The sequence below is a fragment of the Pseudopipra pipra genome, chromosome 13 (assembly GCF_036250125.1).
Source record: "Pseudopipra pipra isolate bDixPip1 chromosome 13, bDixPip1.hap1, whole genome shotgun sequence".
NCBI lineage: Eukaryota > Metazoa > Chordata > Aves > Passeriformes > Pipridae > Pseudopipra > Pseudopipra pipra.
The window spans coordinates 5,264,126-5,281,070 of record NC_087561.1 but is presented as its reverse complement, the minus strand read 5'-3'; the positions used below and the strand labels follow the sequence as shown (position 1 = coordinate 5,281,070).

The 16,945-nt window shown below is 41.2% G+C and overlaps 1 protein-coding gene across 1 annotated transcript in view; it reads right to left on the bottom strand.

The window, feature by feature from the left end:
* Positions 1 to 490: 490 nt before the first annotated feature.
* Positions 491 to 16,945, bottom strand: part of AFF2 (ALF transcription elongation factor 2) — a 302,951-nt gene continuing 286,496 nt past the window's right edge. The window contains exons 21-22 of the mRNA XM_064669750.1: positions 14,257 to 14,471; positions 491 to 9,815 (exon numbers count right to left, since the gene is read on the bottom strand). Of these exons, the coding sequence (XP_064525820.1) occupies positions 9,694 to 9,815; positions 14,257 to 14,471 (337 nt within the window). The 3' untranslated portion in view covers positions 491 to 9,693. The remainder of the gene's footprint in view (positions 9,816 to 14,256; positions 14,472 to 16,945) is intronic.

Genomic DNA, 16,945 nt, shown 5'->3' with positions numbered 1-16,945 from the left:
GAGCTGGTATTCTTGGCACTGCCTCTCAGAGCTATTTCTGCAGTGATGATATAAAACCTGGCGTTTCCAGTTTTGTCCTCCCGGGAAGCCCCCGGGGACAGAGGCGTCCCCGCGCGGAGGGTCGCGCCGGAGCCCTGGGCTGCTTGTCAGCCAGAAAACAAAAAATACCCCTCCTTTGAAGCCTGGCCCCTTTGCTCTCGAGGTTGGTTTTGGGGCAGACAGGATTTAGGCTGCTGGCTTGCAGCTGAGGCCCCTCAGGGAGGGGGAAAGCACGCTATTGATCCTGTTACCTCACAGCTGGTATCAGCACTGCATTATTTTCTAACATCGAGTCATTTAAAGTCGCCGCAATGACACAAACACATTGATTAAAAATTAAAACCCATGACAGCTCTCCCACAAACAGTACTTACTGTACCATACTTATTGTATCCTGGGAGGAGAATGAGAAAATAGCAGAAGACAGAATAATTTATAGTGATAAAATGGGTTACATTTTCATAAAAATTTTATTTTACTTTTTTTTTTTTAAATAATTCAATGCACTGGCAGTATAATTAATCCCTCTATGAGAGACACGAATGTACCAGTTCAACCAATATTATTTATACAGAGACATTGTGTTTAAAAACAACGAAAGTACATTTAAAATGTTTGTACATAAAGTATTACTGTTATTTTTTTTTCTGAAGAAGGAACAAATGTAAACAAAATGCATAATTGTGCAACACGTTGGAAATACAAAGCAAAACAGGCAAGATACAATTTTATACATATAAAGCAAAAGAAATCAAACTTTTGTAACTATACAACATTTCAGTAATTGCTTGACATTTTAACAGTTACCTTGGTCTGTACAAAACAACTTATACTTAAAACTTTACAAGAATAACATGCTTGTTCAGAACAAAGACACCTTGTGGAATTGCAATGATTATTGATATGATACTTGCACACATGAGAAAAAAAAAGGCTACTTCGATAGTAAATAAAAAGTAAGAACATAAGAACGTAAGGTAAAAGGCCATTTAGTAAACCATAATCTAATTCCAATAGCTAATTAAGTTGCACTGCAATGCAGAAATTAAATCTGACTTTTGCTGGAAGACCATAAGGTCATAATGTTGCTCTATTTCCAGGAACCAGAAGAAAGCATATATAAATTTTCCTGATATTTTGGTTAATTATACATGCGCGCACATACACACACACACACAAAAGAAAAAAAAATGAAAAAAAAAAAGTATTTGCCACAACAGCCAGAAATGGTGGGTAAGAGAACACACACACGACTACTCCCAACATGGCAGGGTTAAAAAAACAGGACAGCTAGAAAAAGCAAACACCCACCGAGTTTGCCAGGATTACTTCTCCTGAACCTTAGTTGTATTTTGCTTTTTTTTTTTTTTCCCCTCAGAAGACAGGAAGCAACTTGAATTGAACTGAGCCGTTTAAAAAATTCTGGGAGTACTACAGCCAAAGACAAAACACAAACTGAAGGAGAGCGCAAAACCAGAGCAAAACATCACCAGATCTTTGACTTGCTTTAATATTCTGGGATGATATGTCCTAGAACTTTTGAATGTGGGTTTTAAAAAAAAACAGCATTTAAGATTCAGTACAAGATATGCAATCCAGAGATGTCAAAAATACAGACAGGAATAAATGATACAATATTTTATGGAAATACAAGGACTGTCAGCTTGGATAAAATGTACATATTTTTTAAGTGTCCTCAAGTGATACATATGGCTAAAATTAAACCCCTGATTGCAGCAACCTAAGATATTCAGTGCCTGATTCTGCAACCTGTGTGCTGAGCACTCATTCACTCAGTTACTTCTGTGGACTTCAGTGGGGCAACCTGCTGATCAGGATACTCAGGGGAAGAACAGCAGAAATGGTCCTAGATAAGTATTTGCCATGACTTTTAAATGTACAAAACCCATTTGTCTTAGAAAAACCACTTTAGCCTGCTGCAGTCTTTGAACTAAAGTAACAGATTCCATCTCTAGGCTGAGAGCATTTATGACATGTTTGAATTTATTCACCATTTTTCTATGCAAGCTAATGCTGATGCTAGTAAATATTTAAACTGGGAGGTAATGAAATTGCAACATGCCTTTTAGTTAAAACCAAAACATATGCAAGCCTAGATGGCAGGCAGAAATCACCCTCCAATTCTTTTAGCAGGGATTATCTGGTGCTGAATCAGAATAGTTCAATATACACTGAGCTTCAGTGTGCATCTATAAAGCTGCATTAGGGGGTGCAGCACAGTATGAAAAGGGAGAGGACTAGTTTTTCAGCTGGTGTAAATCAGCACTGACATCTACGCAGCTACTTAGAGGTACATCAGCTGAAGCTTCAGCCCACAGACATCAGAAACTTGCAGCCATCATTCAGTCTGTATGTAAAACTCAGCAGTGGAAGTGCAGAGTGAAGTGTAATCGACATCAGATAAAAAGCTGCTCTGTTAGTCTAGTTTCTGATAACGCTTTTCCAGACTGTGTGGTCTAAAGCAGTTTTATGATGTGCTGTATACTGCATAGCTCTGCAAAGTACAGTATTTCCTTACAGGCAAGGATTATGGGACATTAATCATTTCATTGGCATGATCAGTAAAAAGGCATAATGATAAAAGCTTTGGGAGTTTATCTGCATGGAGATATATTGGCAAAAATTAGTCTGGGGTTAGAGGGTTTGCTCCTCGGTGTGTGCACATTGGATTAAGTCCACTGAAATCAGTACTCCTATACCAGTTTACACCAGCTGAGGAACTTTACCTCTGTTATAAATAAAACTTTTGTGTTGCTTCATTCATAAATTCAAGGGTAAATGCCTCCTGCCAGTGGGTCAGAGCTTCTCCACGTCCATAACGCCGTGTTACTTGTCACTGAAGTCAATGGTGGTTTCCCTGAGCAAGGGCTGAGTCAATATATGGTCTGGTTGAAGAGCAAGTCTGCTTGCAGTTACTCCAGCACTTGTCCAGAGACCTTGAACTACTTTCAGTGAGGTGAGTGCTCAGCCAGAACAAAAATGGGTGTAATTCCACTGAATTAACTGGGGTAATGCAACTCAATTTCTGGCCTAATAAACTTAACTCCAGTAATGTTATGCCATTTTTGTTAACCAGCTTCTCTGTGATAAACAGTACCCAGCAAGCTCCATAAGACCTGTGCATTATTGCCACATGATAGCAGAATTTGGTGCCATGACTTTCACCAGTTGAGCCAAGTTATTTTGCATTTGCTTAACTCACAATTTGGTCTATTGTAGTCACTCTTGTCCAATAAAACAATGAAATTTGCTTCAGGATCTGATCTTCCTTTTATTTCAGAGAAGGAAATAAGTCAGTGGAAATTAGAGCTATCTATACTTGATGGGTCTTTCAAAGGTATTACAACAGGGTGACACTCACACAACTGTGAGTAAACTTATATCCAGCACAGAGAGCTTACGGAACTTACATACAGAGGAACTCACTTAAAACCAGAGAAGAAAGCAAGTCTCAGACAGCTGCATTATCCACTCATGTGACTTTTATGACTGGCATCAGCAGGACTGAGGTGAGGCCAGTAAGCATGAGTGGTCCTGTGGACACTACAATTTAAACAATTCTGCACACAGTGGGCACTGCCCGAGTTCTGTGCTGTTACTGCGAGCACGGCTTCTGTCAACTCGTTTGGCATTTCCAGATGCAGTGCAAGTACAAGGGAGTGCTCAAATCCCAGTCCCATCTGCAGCTGCAAAGGACCAAGATCTGAAAGCAATGCAGAGCCACAGCTCTGCCACACCCAGGTGGTGGGGCTGGGGTCCCTCAGTCCTGCTGGGCATAGCACTGGTCCCCCAGTACAATGGACAGGGCTATGTGGATTCACACCACAGAGACCTGTAGTAGTCCAACACTCAGCGTAGGCTGCTGGCTCAGGGAGCTCTGTGTGGCTCCACAGCCTGTGGTGGGCAACATCAGGTCACACATGGCTACTTGAGCTGGCCCCTCAGCCCCTGGGCTTGGTCCTTGCTGGAGTTGTAAAAATAACGGTTTAACTGTATGGTGACTTCAGGGCAGTGACAAGAGTTAGCTCTCTATGACACGTGGTGGCACTCTGAGAGGGATTAAGGACTGGATGGAATGGTGCTATACTCTGGTTTTATAGGATACCATGGTACAGGTGTTATTTTACAGGACATATCAAGAGTAATGAATCCCCTTTGCCAAGAAGCACACACATTGTGCTGACATTAAATTCATGATGCCAGACCCCACCAACTTGCCCCAGTTTCTTTAAACCACTCTTGATATCTTGAATTGCCTGATATGATCACAGTGCCAATGAGCTGCCTGACATGTTGCTACATATCCTGTGGTCCTGGGAAGAGCTTATCATCATAGTATTTCTGTTACAGGGCTTCCTGATGAGGCCAGGTTTGATTCTCATCTGACACCAGTTTTATGCAGTAACTCATCTGCCCCTGAATTTGCTCTCATATCTGTAGAGCCACGTCATCCCCTGGCTGTACACAAGATCTGAACTCAATCTATCCTGACTTCAGCAGCTACCACCAGGGGTTTAAACAGGTGTGAGATGATCAGAATCACTGATCTTGGAAGACAAAACATCTCTGAAACAAAATGGCTTAAGTAAAGCCACCAAGTCCATCAGAAAGGCAGGTCTGATAAGAATACTGGGGAGAGGAGGACTGCTCTTTGAGTCAGGCAGGAACATTATGCACTCAGGGGGAGGTTTCAGTAATGAAGGAGAGCCTAACAGCTTTTAGCCTATACCTCTAGGCTAAATATCAAGTGATATAACTAAAACATACCACTGTATCTAGTGAGATACATATATTTATATACATACATGTGTGTGTTTGTATATATATATATCTATCTCATTAGAGAATGCCTATATGCTTCAGTGAGTATAGTGCTCTGGTAATATCATGGAAGTCCAGGAGGAATTGAGCCTTCCCAACATTAAGAAGACTTGTTTTATTTGTATTTATAAAGTAGTATGTAAAATAAAGCTGGAAGATGTCATAAGGACAGGGGACTGGTTTCTTATCTTCATCCCCTTTGCCTCACTCCCAGTGCCCTCATGTGAGGTCAGGGAGATGCTGCGAGAGGCAAAGGCCGTTTGCAATGACCTTTCACTGGTGCAAGCTGCCTAGAGATGGAACACTTCTACACTTGCTTCAAAATGACAAATTAATTGTCTTTGGTGACTCGTGAAATATTTCATCTTTCTTAAAACTTCAAGACAGTGGTCTACAACAAATGAGTTAACCTGAAAAACAGCATGTTGACAGCACATTCCATTTTGACACTGACCTCAGGGACCACAGGACCAAGATGACAAAATGTTGCTACTTTCTACCACAACTTCATTGCCTGCAAGAGACAGTAGGTCAAACAGGAGTATCACATACTACAGAGGAACACTTGATTAATGCCATTACCACCAGCAGTGGTAAGAGTGGTTTCTGTTTACAGCTATCATATACGTTTTCTTGTGCTATGAAGTAATGAACAAGGACTTTTTGTTGCAAATACACACACACACACACACACACATGTGCTTGCTTCAACGCTGTGTGTAGTGGAGTTTGTCCTGAACTCAAGCAAAGAAGTATGTTAATACTTAAGTCAGAATCCTTACCAGCCCCGTTTCTGCTGTCTGTTAAGTTGCCCTCACAGAACTAATGACTGGATTTAGACAGCATTAAATGATGATAAAAATATATGAAAACTTTTCTTCCAAAGTACCCAAAACCATCAGTGAATCTAAACTGTTACAATAATAGAACACAATAAAACCTGTGAAATTAAAAAAGCATGGAAATTAAGGTCCAGATTCAATTCTCAGATTTTGTTTCTTTAGGAGGAATGAAGATCTCCAATGTTATTTTTTTAAAAAAGTCCACATGACTATCAACATACCTGTCCCTATTTTTCAAAGGAGATAATTTATAAATGAGACAATATATTCACAGAGAGAGTATATAAATAATTAAAAGTCCAAAGAACATGTAAGAAAAAGTGAAATGAAGCTGTTAGAAGCACGCTGTGAACGTTGCCACCAACACTACCAGCAAAAAGGCTTTCCTTCCAATCCCTGCTCTGGAGCACCCAAAACACATCACATGGCTGAGATACTGGACTCGGAGCAGGATATTCTGCCTGCACGACGTCAAAGACTTCACTGAGGAGCTGCTGCAGGGCTTGACAGGGAGGTTAAGTGCTATGCAAATGCCTCGCCTGAGCACTTTGCACTTTACTGCCCTTGGATCTCGCACCCGTGGAGCTCCCCAAATGCTTGAGTTTAGCCCTTTACTGGCTTGCTCCCCTCGCTGCTGAACTATCAGTATTGCTCCAAACCTCCTCAAGCATGGGTCACAAACGGCAGTCAGTTCTGGCAATTTTTTTATGAATCTGGGTGTCCTTCTTAAGTCCCAGCTGCAGAAATCAGGAGATTACATCACTGTCCCAGTTTATCACTATTAAAAACAAATGTGTGTTTTCCAGCCCTTGTCATGTTTGGAGAATGCCTGAAAATGTGTTGTGAAATCAGTCTCAAAGCTCAGTATCCAGAAGGCAATACAAGAACCAAGGAGTTTATTTAAAAAAAAAACAAAACAACCCAAAAAACCAAAAAAACCCACCAACACAATTTTAAACCAATCTTGTAATTTTTGGTGCTTGGTTCATGAGTTTGAGAGCCTGAATTGGGCAGTGTTAAGTGCAGACATAGCAAATGCCCAAGCACAGACATGCTGCTTCCCCACGGACTGAAACAAACAAACAATCTCATTTGATTAAGTCTGCTGGAAGTAATATTTTAAGGGGTAAAAATGATTCCACAAAGATGACATGTTGGCAATTGAAATGAGATAAATATAGTGCCTGTAAAAGTGCAATAATCCTTAATAACTAACCCAAAAGAAGCATCATCCCCAGGGATAAGACGGTAATTCACTCTCCATATTTAATTTGTTTCTAAGCCGCTTTTGAAACAAGACTGCTAAATAGTAAGTTGGCTTGTGATCCTAGACTTGACTGCTGGACTTACTATAATCATGCCATTGATTCAGCATACATTTCAACCTAAGTCACAGGATACAAAATCAGGTGGGCTAATTCCTTAAGCTGTTGAAGCAAAAGATTGTGAATGCGGTGTAAATTTAAAGATAGGAGCCTGTTTACCACAACCAACAGGAGAAAGATAATACATTGTCTTCACTGAGTGACTGCAGCTAACTCTGAACAGTCCCATGTCTGAAGACTGTCTTTCAAGGCATAGCTATCCCTTGTAAAGGCATGGAAGTCTAGGATTTCAGTCTACATTAAAGGAACAAGTGACGACAATGCACTTAATTAGACTAAATAGTTACTTGCAAAAAGAATGGAAAACTCTGGCTTATGACAAAACCATCCCAACACTACTGCATCTCAACTACCCAACCTGTTAAAAAAAATTTCAAGTGTTTTGTTTTCTTTTTCTTTAAAAAAACCCCAACTCAACAACCACCTTTCATCTACAGTTCTGAACAGTTTTCACTGTCGTGGTTTTATTCATTAGCTACTGGGCCCAGAATCAGTGTGACAAATGCTGTCAGATTCAGGTTTCAGCCGTGTTACTGAAACCCTCAGAGAACAGATAAGGGTGTATCGACCACTTCAGGAACAGAAGTGTGCAGATAATACAGGATGTGCATGTTCTGCAAATGTCCTTTGCAGAAAACCCTAAACTGGATGATTTCTCTAATGATGCACGTTGGCTATGTTTACAATACAGCCTCGTGGAACAAAATGTTAGGAATTATTGATTTTTAAGAAAAGGTAGTACTACTGGGAGCTAATATACAACAGCTACAGAAATGTTTGTCTTAAATGTGCATTGGGCAGAGTCCTTAAACTGCTCTTATTGCAAATATCCAAGGCCTGCTCTAAAAATCGTAACAGTCTAAACCTTTTAAATGCAAATTTGTCCTATTTATCTGGTCACAACCCAGTGAGTAGAATCCAATAACTCACCAGATTAAAGGATATACAGGTTTATATAGCAGAAGGTAATTGCAATTAACTAATATCTGGATGGCATTTAATACACATATTGTATTATTTCAATGAGATGAGACAGAATAATATTTACATTGCTATGAGCATTTTCTGTTTATAGAAATGGAATTTACAGTTCAGTAAGGTATGCAGGTGTTATATCAAGAATGAGATGAGACCATTTAAAGTCTTGTGAATTATTGATATAAATTCATTTTGTTTTGTTTCATGCACCAGCGCTTCTTGCAGTGGCACCAGAAGAGCAGTGCAGTTTATAACAAGGAAAAAAAATAAGAGGAAAGAGCAAATGTGAAATGGTGCAATTTATTCACAATTGCTTTGAAATTCTATCTGAATTGTCTCATTATTATTCACGCATTAGAGGAATGGTCCAAAACATGACAGCATGGGTAAACAGATGCAGAGCTTGGAAAATAGGTAATCTGACTGAAGTATTCATGGCCATTATTAAACAAATGTTATATTGCTTTTGGGTAAATCTGGTGATTTTATTTAATTTGACATTGTTTTCAAGATAGCAAGATAATACTGTTAGTTTGTAATGCTCTGAAATGAACAAAACAGGTGAAAAATGATGCCACATGGAATTATAATGTTTCAACAGTAGCTGGTTAGTTAAACTTCTAGATAGTTTCATGAAGAATCTGCATACACTTATTAATGGACTTTTACATACAATATCAATGCTTAGAGTGCAGCAGTCCTGTTAAAATCTGCTTTCAGTGAGTCACTATGCAAGGAGAGATTGTTCTATGAAGAAAAATCTTGGATGAGTATTTGTTTGAGACTAAACAGTAAAGTAGAAAGAAAATTCACAGATTTAGTATAGGAATGGTAGATAAGACTAAGAAAGCTAATATTTTGAAACTGCCTAAAAACTGCAATAAATTCTGCTGCCTACTGAAATTATTAAGCCAACAATAAACAGGAAGAATGGAATATCAAAACCTCATTGCATAGTGTGTCATCATTCTTTAATGAGGCATTCCTTCAACCTTTTACCTCTTAACACCTTTGGTGATCTTACATTATGTAGCTGTAAGATATTCAATGTTCTCTTTTAGAGATTAAACCTATAGGAAGTATGAAATCTTAGGAATGTACTGAGTCAGGTAATGATGCCAGAATTAAGCGTCGAAAAGCTTGGTTCAGGTTCAGAAGATGATTTTGAATGAATAGCTATAACTTCTACTAATTTATTTCAGAAGGGACTTCTCATATATACCCTCAAATATTTAAGACGCTTTGTACTATTTCTCAGGAATCCATATCTTCTCAAAGTGCTTTTTTGTTTTCACTTGAAGGCAGCATGGACTTAAACAATACTGCAGGGAATGTACCGTTCCATAAAGCACATAAGGATGGCAGGATCCAGGAGACACAAGGCATAGAAAATTGTCGAAAATGATTAGATGGTACAACACATACTGCTCTTGAGTCATAAGTTTCTTTTATGGTGACTTCTACTTCCAATAGATAGGATATTAAAAAAGGCAATAAAAATGAAGTTACATGAATAAACTTCCAAAAATGAGTGGAGTTCCACCAGTGATCGTCTCTGCGCTGGTAGAGGTAGAAGAATGGGGATGTTATGGAGAGGGCAGCAGTCACTACAACAAATGAGCCTCAATGCGGAGCCAGTGGAGTCCCTGGCGAACGTAACGAACCAGATTGGTCATACTGCTGTGTTGTGTTAAGGGTCCCATCACTGAGTCCAGGTCTACAAAGAACTCTGCAATACACAAGAAACAGAGGCAGTTGTTTCAGGCAATGGTACAGAAATACAGGTATTACCATGATTTCCCAATCGGTGCAATTAGTGAGTTCTCAAGGCAGTTGTGCACATGAGCACAACTGTCAGCATGAAAGAATTTAAAACACAACAGTATATTTAAAAAGACCAAATTAGATTATCCATGCTGGAAGTCTACCACAACATTGTATGAGTGGTTGCCAGTAGTCTTCCTTTAACTCTGATGATCTACGCCATCAGTTTTCTGAGATTAGGTTTGCTGGCTTCACAATTTAAATAGCTGGCAATGAATTGCATTTCCTTTTCCATGCTGTACCCTCTCCCAGGCATGAAGGGCTAGTCTGGATCCTGCAGAAGACCTTGCTTGCTCTTTTATCCACCCTCCAATTTCTGTTACTGCCATTGCAGAAGTTTTGGTCCTCTGCTCATTCTGCTGCAGCTGCAGGCCCCAGAGGATGTGTGTGGGGTGGGAGGAGAGAAGGAAGAGGAGAGAGGGAACACAGCAGGAAAATAGCATCTAGGAGACAGGAACCTATAAGGGGGAAGAATCCCAACCCTGGGATTCCATGTTGGAAAGGGTTAATAGGAGGTCACTAAACAGAGAGCCACAGTTAGGAAGAAACACACCAGTTTACTTTATGTCATGTGTTAGATGTTCTCTGGGTGAAAGACTAATCCTGTTAGGGCCAACAGACCTTTCCTAATTGCTGTCAATGGAGAACTGAATTGTGTCCTCTATTCTCCCACAGCTTGTCTTTATGCTCACTGGGGCACAGGCATTCCCACACATACAACACTTACACTATATTTAGGCAAGTGGGAGCCTGCTCTCAGTTAAAGCCCCTCAGAGCTCAGATAACAACCAGCAATCACAATAACAGTGGCTGAGCCCTTACATTCTCGCCCTGCCTAAAATCCAGTGCCCAGCACTCAGCCAGCCAGCACTGTATTGGCTGCACTTCAGGAGAGCAGATGCCGGGTACAAAATCATTATCAGTACTTTCTTCAGCGAGTAAGTGCTGCTTTGAGGTCTTCTATCCAAGTATTGACAGCCTGACCCTGGTCAGCTTGGGAGCTACAGCAGTATCAGAGCACAAAGTGATTTGGCTGCAGGCAAGCATAATGAGAGCTCAGGGCTAGCACCAGAGCTGTTCAGATGCTGCAGCCAGCAGCTACTTTTAATCTTCCTTCCTCTGTCTTTTATTCCCCTCCTCTAGTGTAAAAATCAATACATTTAGAAGTGAAATAATGCACTATCTTGCTTGCATTCTAGAGATCTCATTTTAGGCTCAGATAAATAATTGCTCTAAACACTGAAAATTCACCTTAAAGCCTAATTTCAGTTGAACATTTCTTGAAAAAGCTACATGCACTGAAGCCACTTATTAAATTTATGCGTGAGAGAACAGGTCTTGCTCACTACAGAGCTTATAGTTTTCCACTGAAGACAAAAAGCACTGCTACCTTTGGAAGCTTAAAAAAATGATCTGATCTTGTAAAGTCAGCTGAGAGTTTGATGTTATAGATGGTGAACACCACGCTAGGTGATACAACACAAACCAGCCCATGGGCTTTGGGAAGTCTGCAGTTTAGTCTGGCCTGATACAGATGCAGATTTATGACAAACTCCATCTATTCTCCCACACATTCTCAACCCTACTGACCAGGGAAAATTCCACCAAAAGTACATGGCAGTATGCTCATGCTTTCAAACCAGATCAGCCTGGTGGGTCACAGTTCTGCTGTTCTCCTCTTGCTATGCATTTTTATTTTAATGGCACATCTTTTGTCAAGCTGACAAAGAAAGGCTTCTGTCTGCTGCTCTGAGCCAGCTGGACATGAGTCAAGTCCAAACTGGGAGTGTGCAGGCATACTCAGAGGAGCACAAAACCTAAGCTGACAGCCATGGACAAGGGGAGGCTGCACAGCTCCTACAATGTGGAAGAAATCTCTTGTGACTGCATGGGCATGACCTAAGAAACATCTATGACAGCAGTAAGACCTGGAGGTAAAGGCTGTTAGGCCACAGTTTTATACCCATCTCTATTAGCTCTCATCAGAGACATATTCTTGGGCAAGACACACCCTGTGATTCAGAAGACAACAGAAACAATGAGAGCTGACCACAAAAAAACCCATAAAAATGACTGGATCTGGGTTTTTTGGCTTTATTTTTTTTTTAAAAGGAATTTAATTTTTATCTTAATCATGGTTTCTTTGTGGGTTTCTGTTTGCTTTTGAGACCATTCTTATTTCAAGGGGAGGGGGGGAAAATCTCATTCTTTAAAATGAACTGATTGCCCAAGCTTCTGGAAGAGAGGCCAAGAGATTTGTCCTGTACTCACAGCAGAGTGTGGGGTTTGCACTGTCCTGTTTGCTGTCATGGGGCATTTTGGAACTCACAGTCCACATGCCAGTGTACCAGAGCTTGGGCACTGCTAGGGCTGCTCCAGCTGGCAAAGGTGGACTAGAGGGGACAGGGATGAGTCCTGTCCCAGCCAGCAAGATATAGGTGCTCTGAATTATTTGAGAGGTACAGATGACATCTACTAAAACAACTACAGCTAGGTTTCATGAAACACTGCAATATTTCTCATGTCAAAGTATCTTAAACACATCCTTCTGTAAAGAGAATCCATCATGTGATGTGATGAAGAGCTGCAGAGCACCACAGCAGTTCCCATACACTTTTTGTTACACCATGAATTTTTCAAATTGCAGTTTAATTGTGTTAAAGCATGCATCTTTAAATCATGTATTTAATTAGAAATGAGGTTCCAGACAAAATGTAAAGACAGACACGGTATAGCATGCATGAAACTCTGATCTCTCTCCAATGGTTTATAATACTTAAATCAAATTTGAAGTAACACGAACTTTCCATTCCCTGTAACGTGTCTGCAGTTTGTGAAACAAGATATGAAAGAACAGGTCACAACCCTACATGTCTTGCTGATGTGAGAAACCCTTATTCATGCATCCAGTCCCACTAAAGTCAAAGGGACTGCTGATCTGAATAAAGAGTATTCCTATATGGCTTTGCAGAATTGGGTTTATTTGATCGTAAATCAAAATGAGAACAAAGGAGAGTGTAGGGAGGAAAATGCAGAAAGAGAGTCAGCAGGTTTTTTTCTCATCCAGCTCTAGGACTGATAACAGCAGTGGCTGGGTACATTTTCTGTCTGCTGGCTGAATGCCTGAGCTATTTTGATTCAATACCAAGTAGAACATTTAACAACTCCACAACACACAGAGCTAATTACAAGATTATCACCATCTCTTTCTCCTATCAGGGCATCCTTCTGCATTCCCACTGTAACATTCTGCAGTACATTTGACAGGGAATCGCTTTCACATTTTGTGAAAATGGATGCAGCTATGGAAAAAATCCAAAATGACTGCACTGCTACTAAATTAATCAATGCGAACAAAGACAAGAAGCAGTGGGGAGGACTGGACAGAACTTCTATTATTGTTCCTCATCCAGGGATAGATCATTATGTCCCACCATTCAGACATAAAACTCTATAAATCTCAAGCTCAGTTTCTCTAAATCAGTGGAAATTTGCCACTGACATTAATGGGAGTAAGATCAAACTGCATACAGCAAGCACATTTGTCAGGACAAGTCAGCCATCTGAAATCTCACTATAATTTAAGAGAATGAGCCGACTCATGATGAGAATATTTCCTAGTTAGGCTCTGCACCTCTAGTGTCAAAGAAGGCTTTCTCAGTGATTTGTGTGAGCCCAAAGCTGGAATGTGAATAATTACATTATCATGGGGAAGTTCACAGCTGGCCAACAATACGCCAAATTTGTCCTTTAGTTATATCTCAGACACTCCACTACACTTGATTACAACCCAGTCACAAACTGCTTGCTAAAACTCCTTTAAAATGGCTGTGGTAAAGACCTATGTTTCGTTGTTAGAAATAAACAGATTGCAACCCAACCATAGGAGAGTCAAGGTCACGGCTTTCAGTGGACATCTCCTAATCGGACTCCCCGCATGAACATAACATCTAATGTTTGCTTATTATCCTAGCCAGCATTTTAATAGTCTTAAACCCATTGACGGAGCAGTCTGAAAATAATCTCAGTGCCCTACAAGATGCTGAAACTGTGAACGAATTTGCAGACTCAAAAGCTCTCATCACTTGGGGCTCACGTTCGCTAAATTATTTGCCAGCTGCTCTGATAACCCCATGTTCAGAGTGTGTTACACATCCCCCTCTGTGCTTGACAAGAGAAGATACGCATTGGCTACAGCGACCAGCAAGCAGATTTGGTCTGTTTGCTCAAGCTGTCACAGTTGTGCTCTTAGATGCGGTGGCTCCGGGTCCAAAGGCAGAGAACAGAGAGAAAGCTAAAGCTGGTGAGCCAAAGGGGACAAAGAAAAAAGCAAGAGAGTGGCGCACCTTTGTTCTCCTTGGTCAGCTTGTCAGCCATGTCCCAGTGCTCGTAGCTCCGCAGGACGTTGTTGGTGATGTTGACGTGGCTGGCAGCCATGTGGTGGATGCGCTGGGGGATGGTGATGGTCCCCGCCGAGGAGGAGCCAGTGGTGCCCGTGGTGCTCCCAGCAGAGCTGACAGGGGACGGGCTCAGGGACATGGGCGATGGTGTTTCTGTGCTCCTGCGAGAGGGAAAGCGAGAGTGAGTCCCCCTCACACGCCCCACTTCACTGCCATCCTAAGTGCACTTCAAAAGTTACCTCTGCACCCCAATCAGGGGAGAATGTGCAGTGGTATCTCCTGATTTTACAAGAAAGGAGAGCATATAAACTGGGGATGACTGAAAATAAGAAGGGATTTAATTTTCCCTTTAAATGAACCTGTTATTTAAAAAAAAAAAAAATCTATCACAAAAATAGAGCAATCTTTCAGAGAAAGAAGCATCTCATAGCTGTAATGATTTTTCTACCTGCTGCCAGAAGCTGCAATGGCAGTTAGAAAACACTCAATGTGCAATATTGGCTTATTATCAAAGTATTTTCTGGGAACAACAATGACAGTTTGCTCCAAAAACAGTCACCACAATAAGTAAAGAGCAAGTCTTAAAAGCACCCTGCTGAGCAGTATTAGGTCCTGAGGGTACTGTAGGATTATGAATATCTCTATAGGATTCTTTAAGGCCATGGAGATTTGTTCTAATTGCCTACAGTTTCATCTGCACAGTTCTGTACAAAGCAGTGTTTTAAGTTACCTACTTAGTGTGGCACTAATGTTCTAATATAGATTTTCCTTTAATTCTAACACCAGCAATTAGGAATCACCTGCTGGCTGCAGGCAGTGCTGCGGTCAGCACAGCAAGCTCTTGGTTAGAGCTGTGCAGTGCTGAACCCTCACAAAACAGCTATTCTCTTTGAAAATTTATAGAATCATGGAATTGTTCAGGTTGGAAAATACCTTTAAGATTATTGAGTCCAACCACTAACACAGCACTGCCAAGTCCACCACTAACCCATGTCCCCAAGTGCCACATCTACATATCTCATATCTTTTTAATATCTCCAAGAATGGTGGCTCAATCTCTTCCCTGGGCAGCCTATTCCAGTGCTTGACGACCCTTTTGGTGAAGAAATTATTCCTAAACCTCCCCTGGTGCAACTTGTGGCCATTTCCTCTTGTCCTGTCGCTTGTTATGTGGGAGAAGTAACAAAAGCTACCCTTCATCAGATCAACACTCCCACCCAACTTGGTGTTATCCACAAACTGACTAAGGGTGCCCTTGATCCCTTCGTCCAGCTCATCAATAAAGATATGAAATAGGACTGGCCCCCTGGGGAACACCACTGGTGACCAGCTCCAGCTGGATGTAACTCCATTTGGAACCACTTACCTAAACAAAAGCATTCTACTTGCTGTGGAATACACTTGAGATGCAGGGCTGCAGGACAGACTGCCACCACGGCACAGCCTTGGGCTGAAAGGCATCGATGGCAACAGCTTTTGCTGCAGGTTTTCTAGCAGTGCCCTGCTATTACCTGTGCTCAACAACAGGCTCCTGTGATATATTCTTTTTCCAGAGCTGGAGACCACGTTGATTTGGCAGACAGTAGCTTTTAACACAGCTTATGTGTTAGAGTTTAAGCACATCCTAATGCACAAATGTTTTACTTTAAGTCTCAAAACATCCTGGTTATCTGACGTGCCACAGTGTCTTTAATGCACAGGAGAGCTGAACTATACTAGATTAGGTCTGGGAGCTGTTAAAAATGATAAGTATCTGAGGATACCAAGAGTATTTTGTTAGAGCCACTTAGAACAAGCTGACGCACTTCTGCCAAATAAAGCACATTGTTCACTGGATTTTCCCTGTTGTGCACAGCCATTATTACTGTGGTGAGTCTACTAAATCTCTGTATTTTGTGCTCTCTGTTGCTAGAGGTGGGAAAAATTTCTGTAATGAAACCAGGGAAAATTTGTTTCATTGCCAGCCTGGAACCCAGGCCAACTTTGTAGAGGTTCACAACCCTTTCAAACAAGAGTAGGCAGAAATTCCAGTAAGGCCAAATGAGATTTTTGATCTTTTGAGATCCTGAGGACACTACAATTCATGGCAATGGATCAGGTTTTGCTTTGTTAAAAAAAAAACCAAAACAATTGAGACTGCCCCACTGTTTCCCTGTTCTGCACCAGGCTGCTGATCCATCTCCACACCTCTGTGGTGTGCGAATTCTCTACCCATCTGGTACAAATTTGCAGGGGAATAAGAGGAAACTGTAGAATAAGTAGCTCTAGGGAAGGCAGAGCACGTGCTGCCAGGGGCAGCACCAGGCCTGTGACAAACTGGGGGCCACCAGGAGACACCTGAGATATACAGCCACTCTAAGCCAGCCAGAGAGCTTTTCTTCTGAGAGTCCACACAGGGGGGATAGAAGAGCTGAGTGTGGACTGTGGTCACAGGTCACAGGTGTCACAATAACGCTGTTATAACACGGCCTTGTCATGTTCAGTTATTCTCACATGTCAAGTGCTTCCTTCTCTGAATAAAAGACAGAGATGTGCTCTTTCAGAGCTTTGCTTCCTTATCTCCAAAGTTAGTGGGAAGAGACTGATCAGCTGGGTGTTACATTAGAACTGATGCTGACCTGAAGGCTGGGTTTCT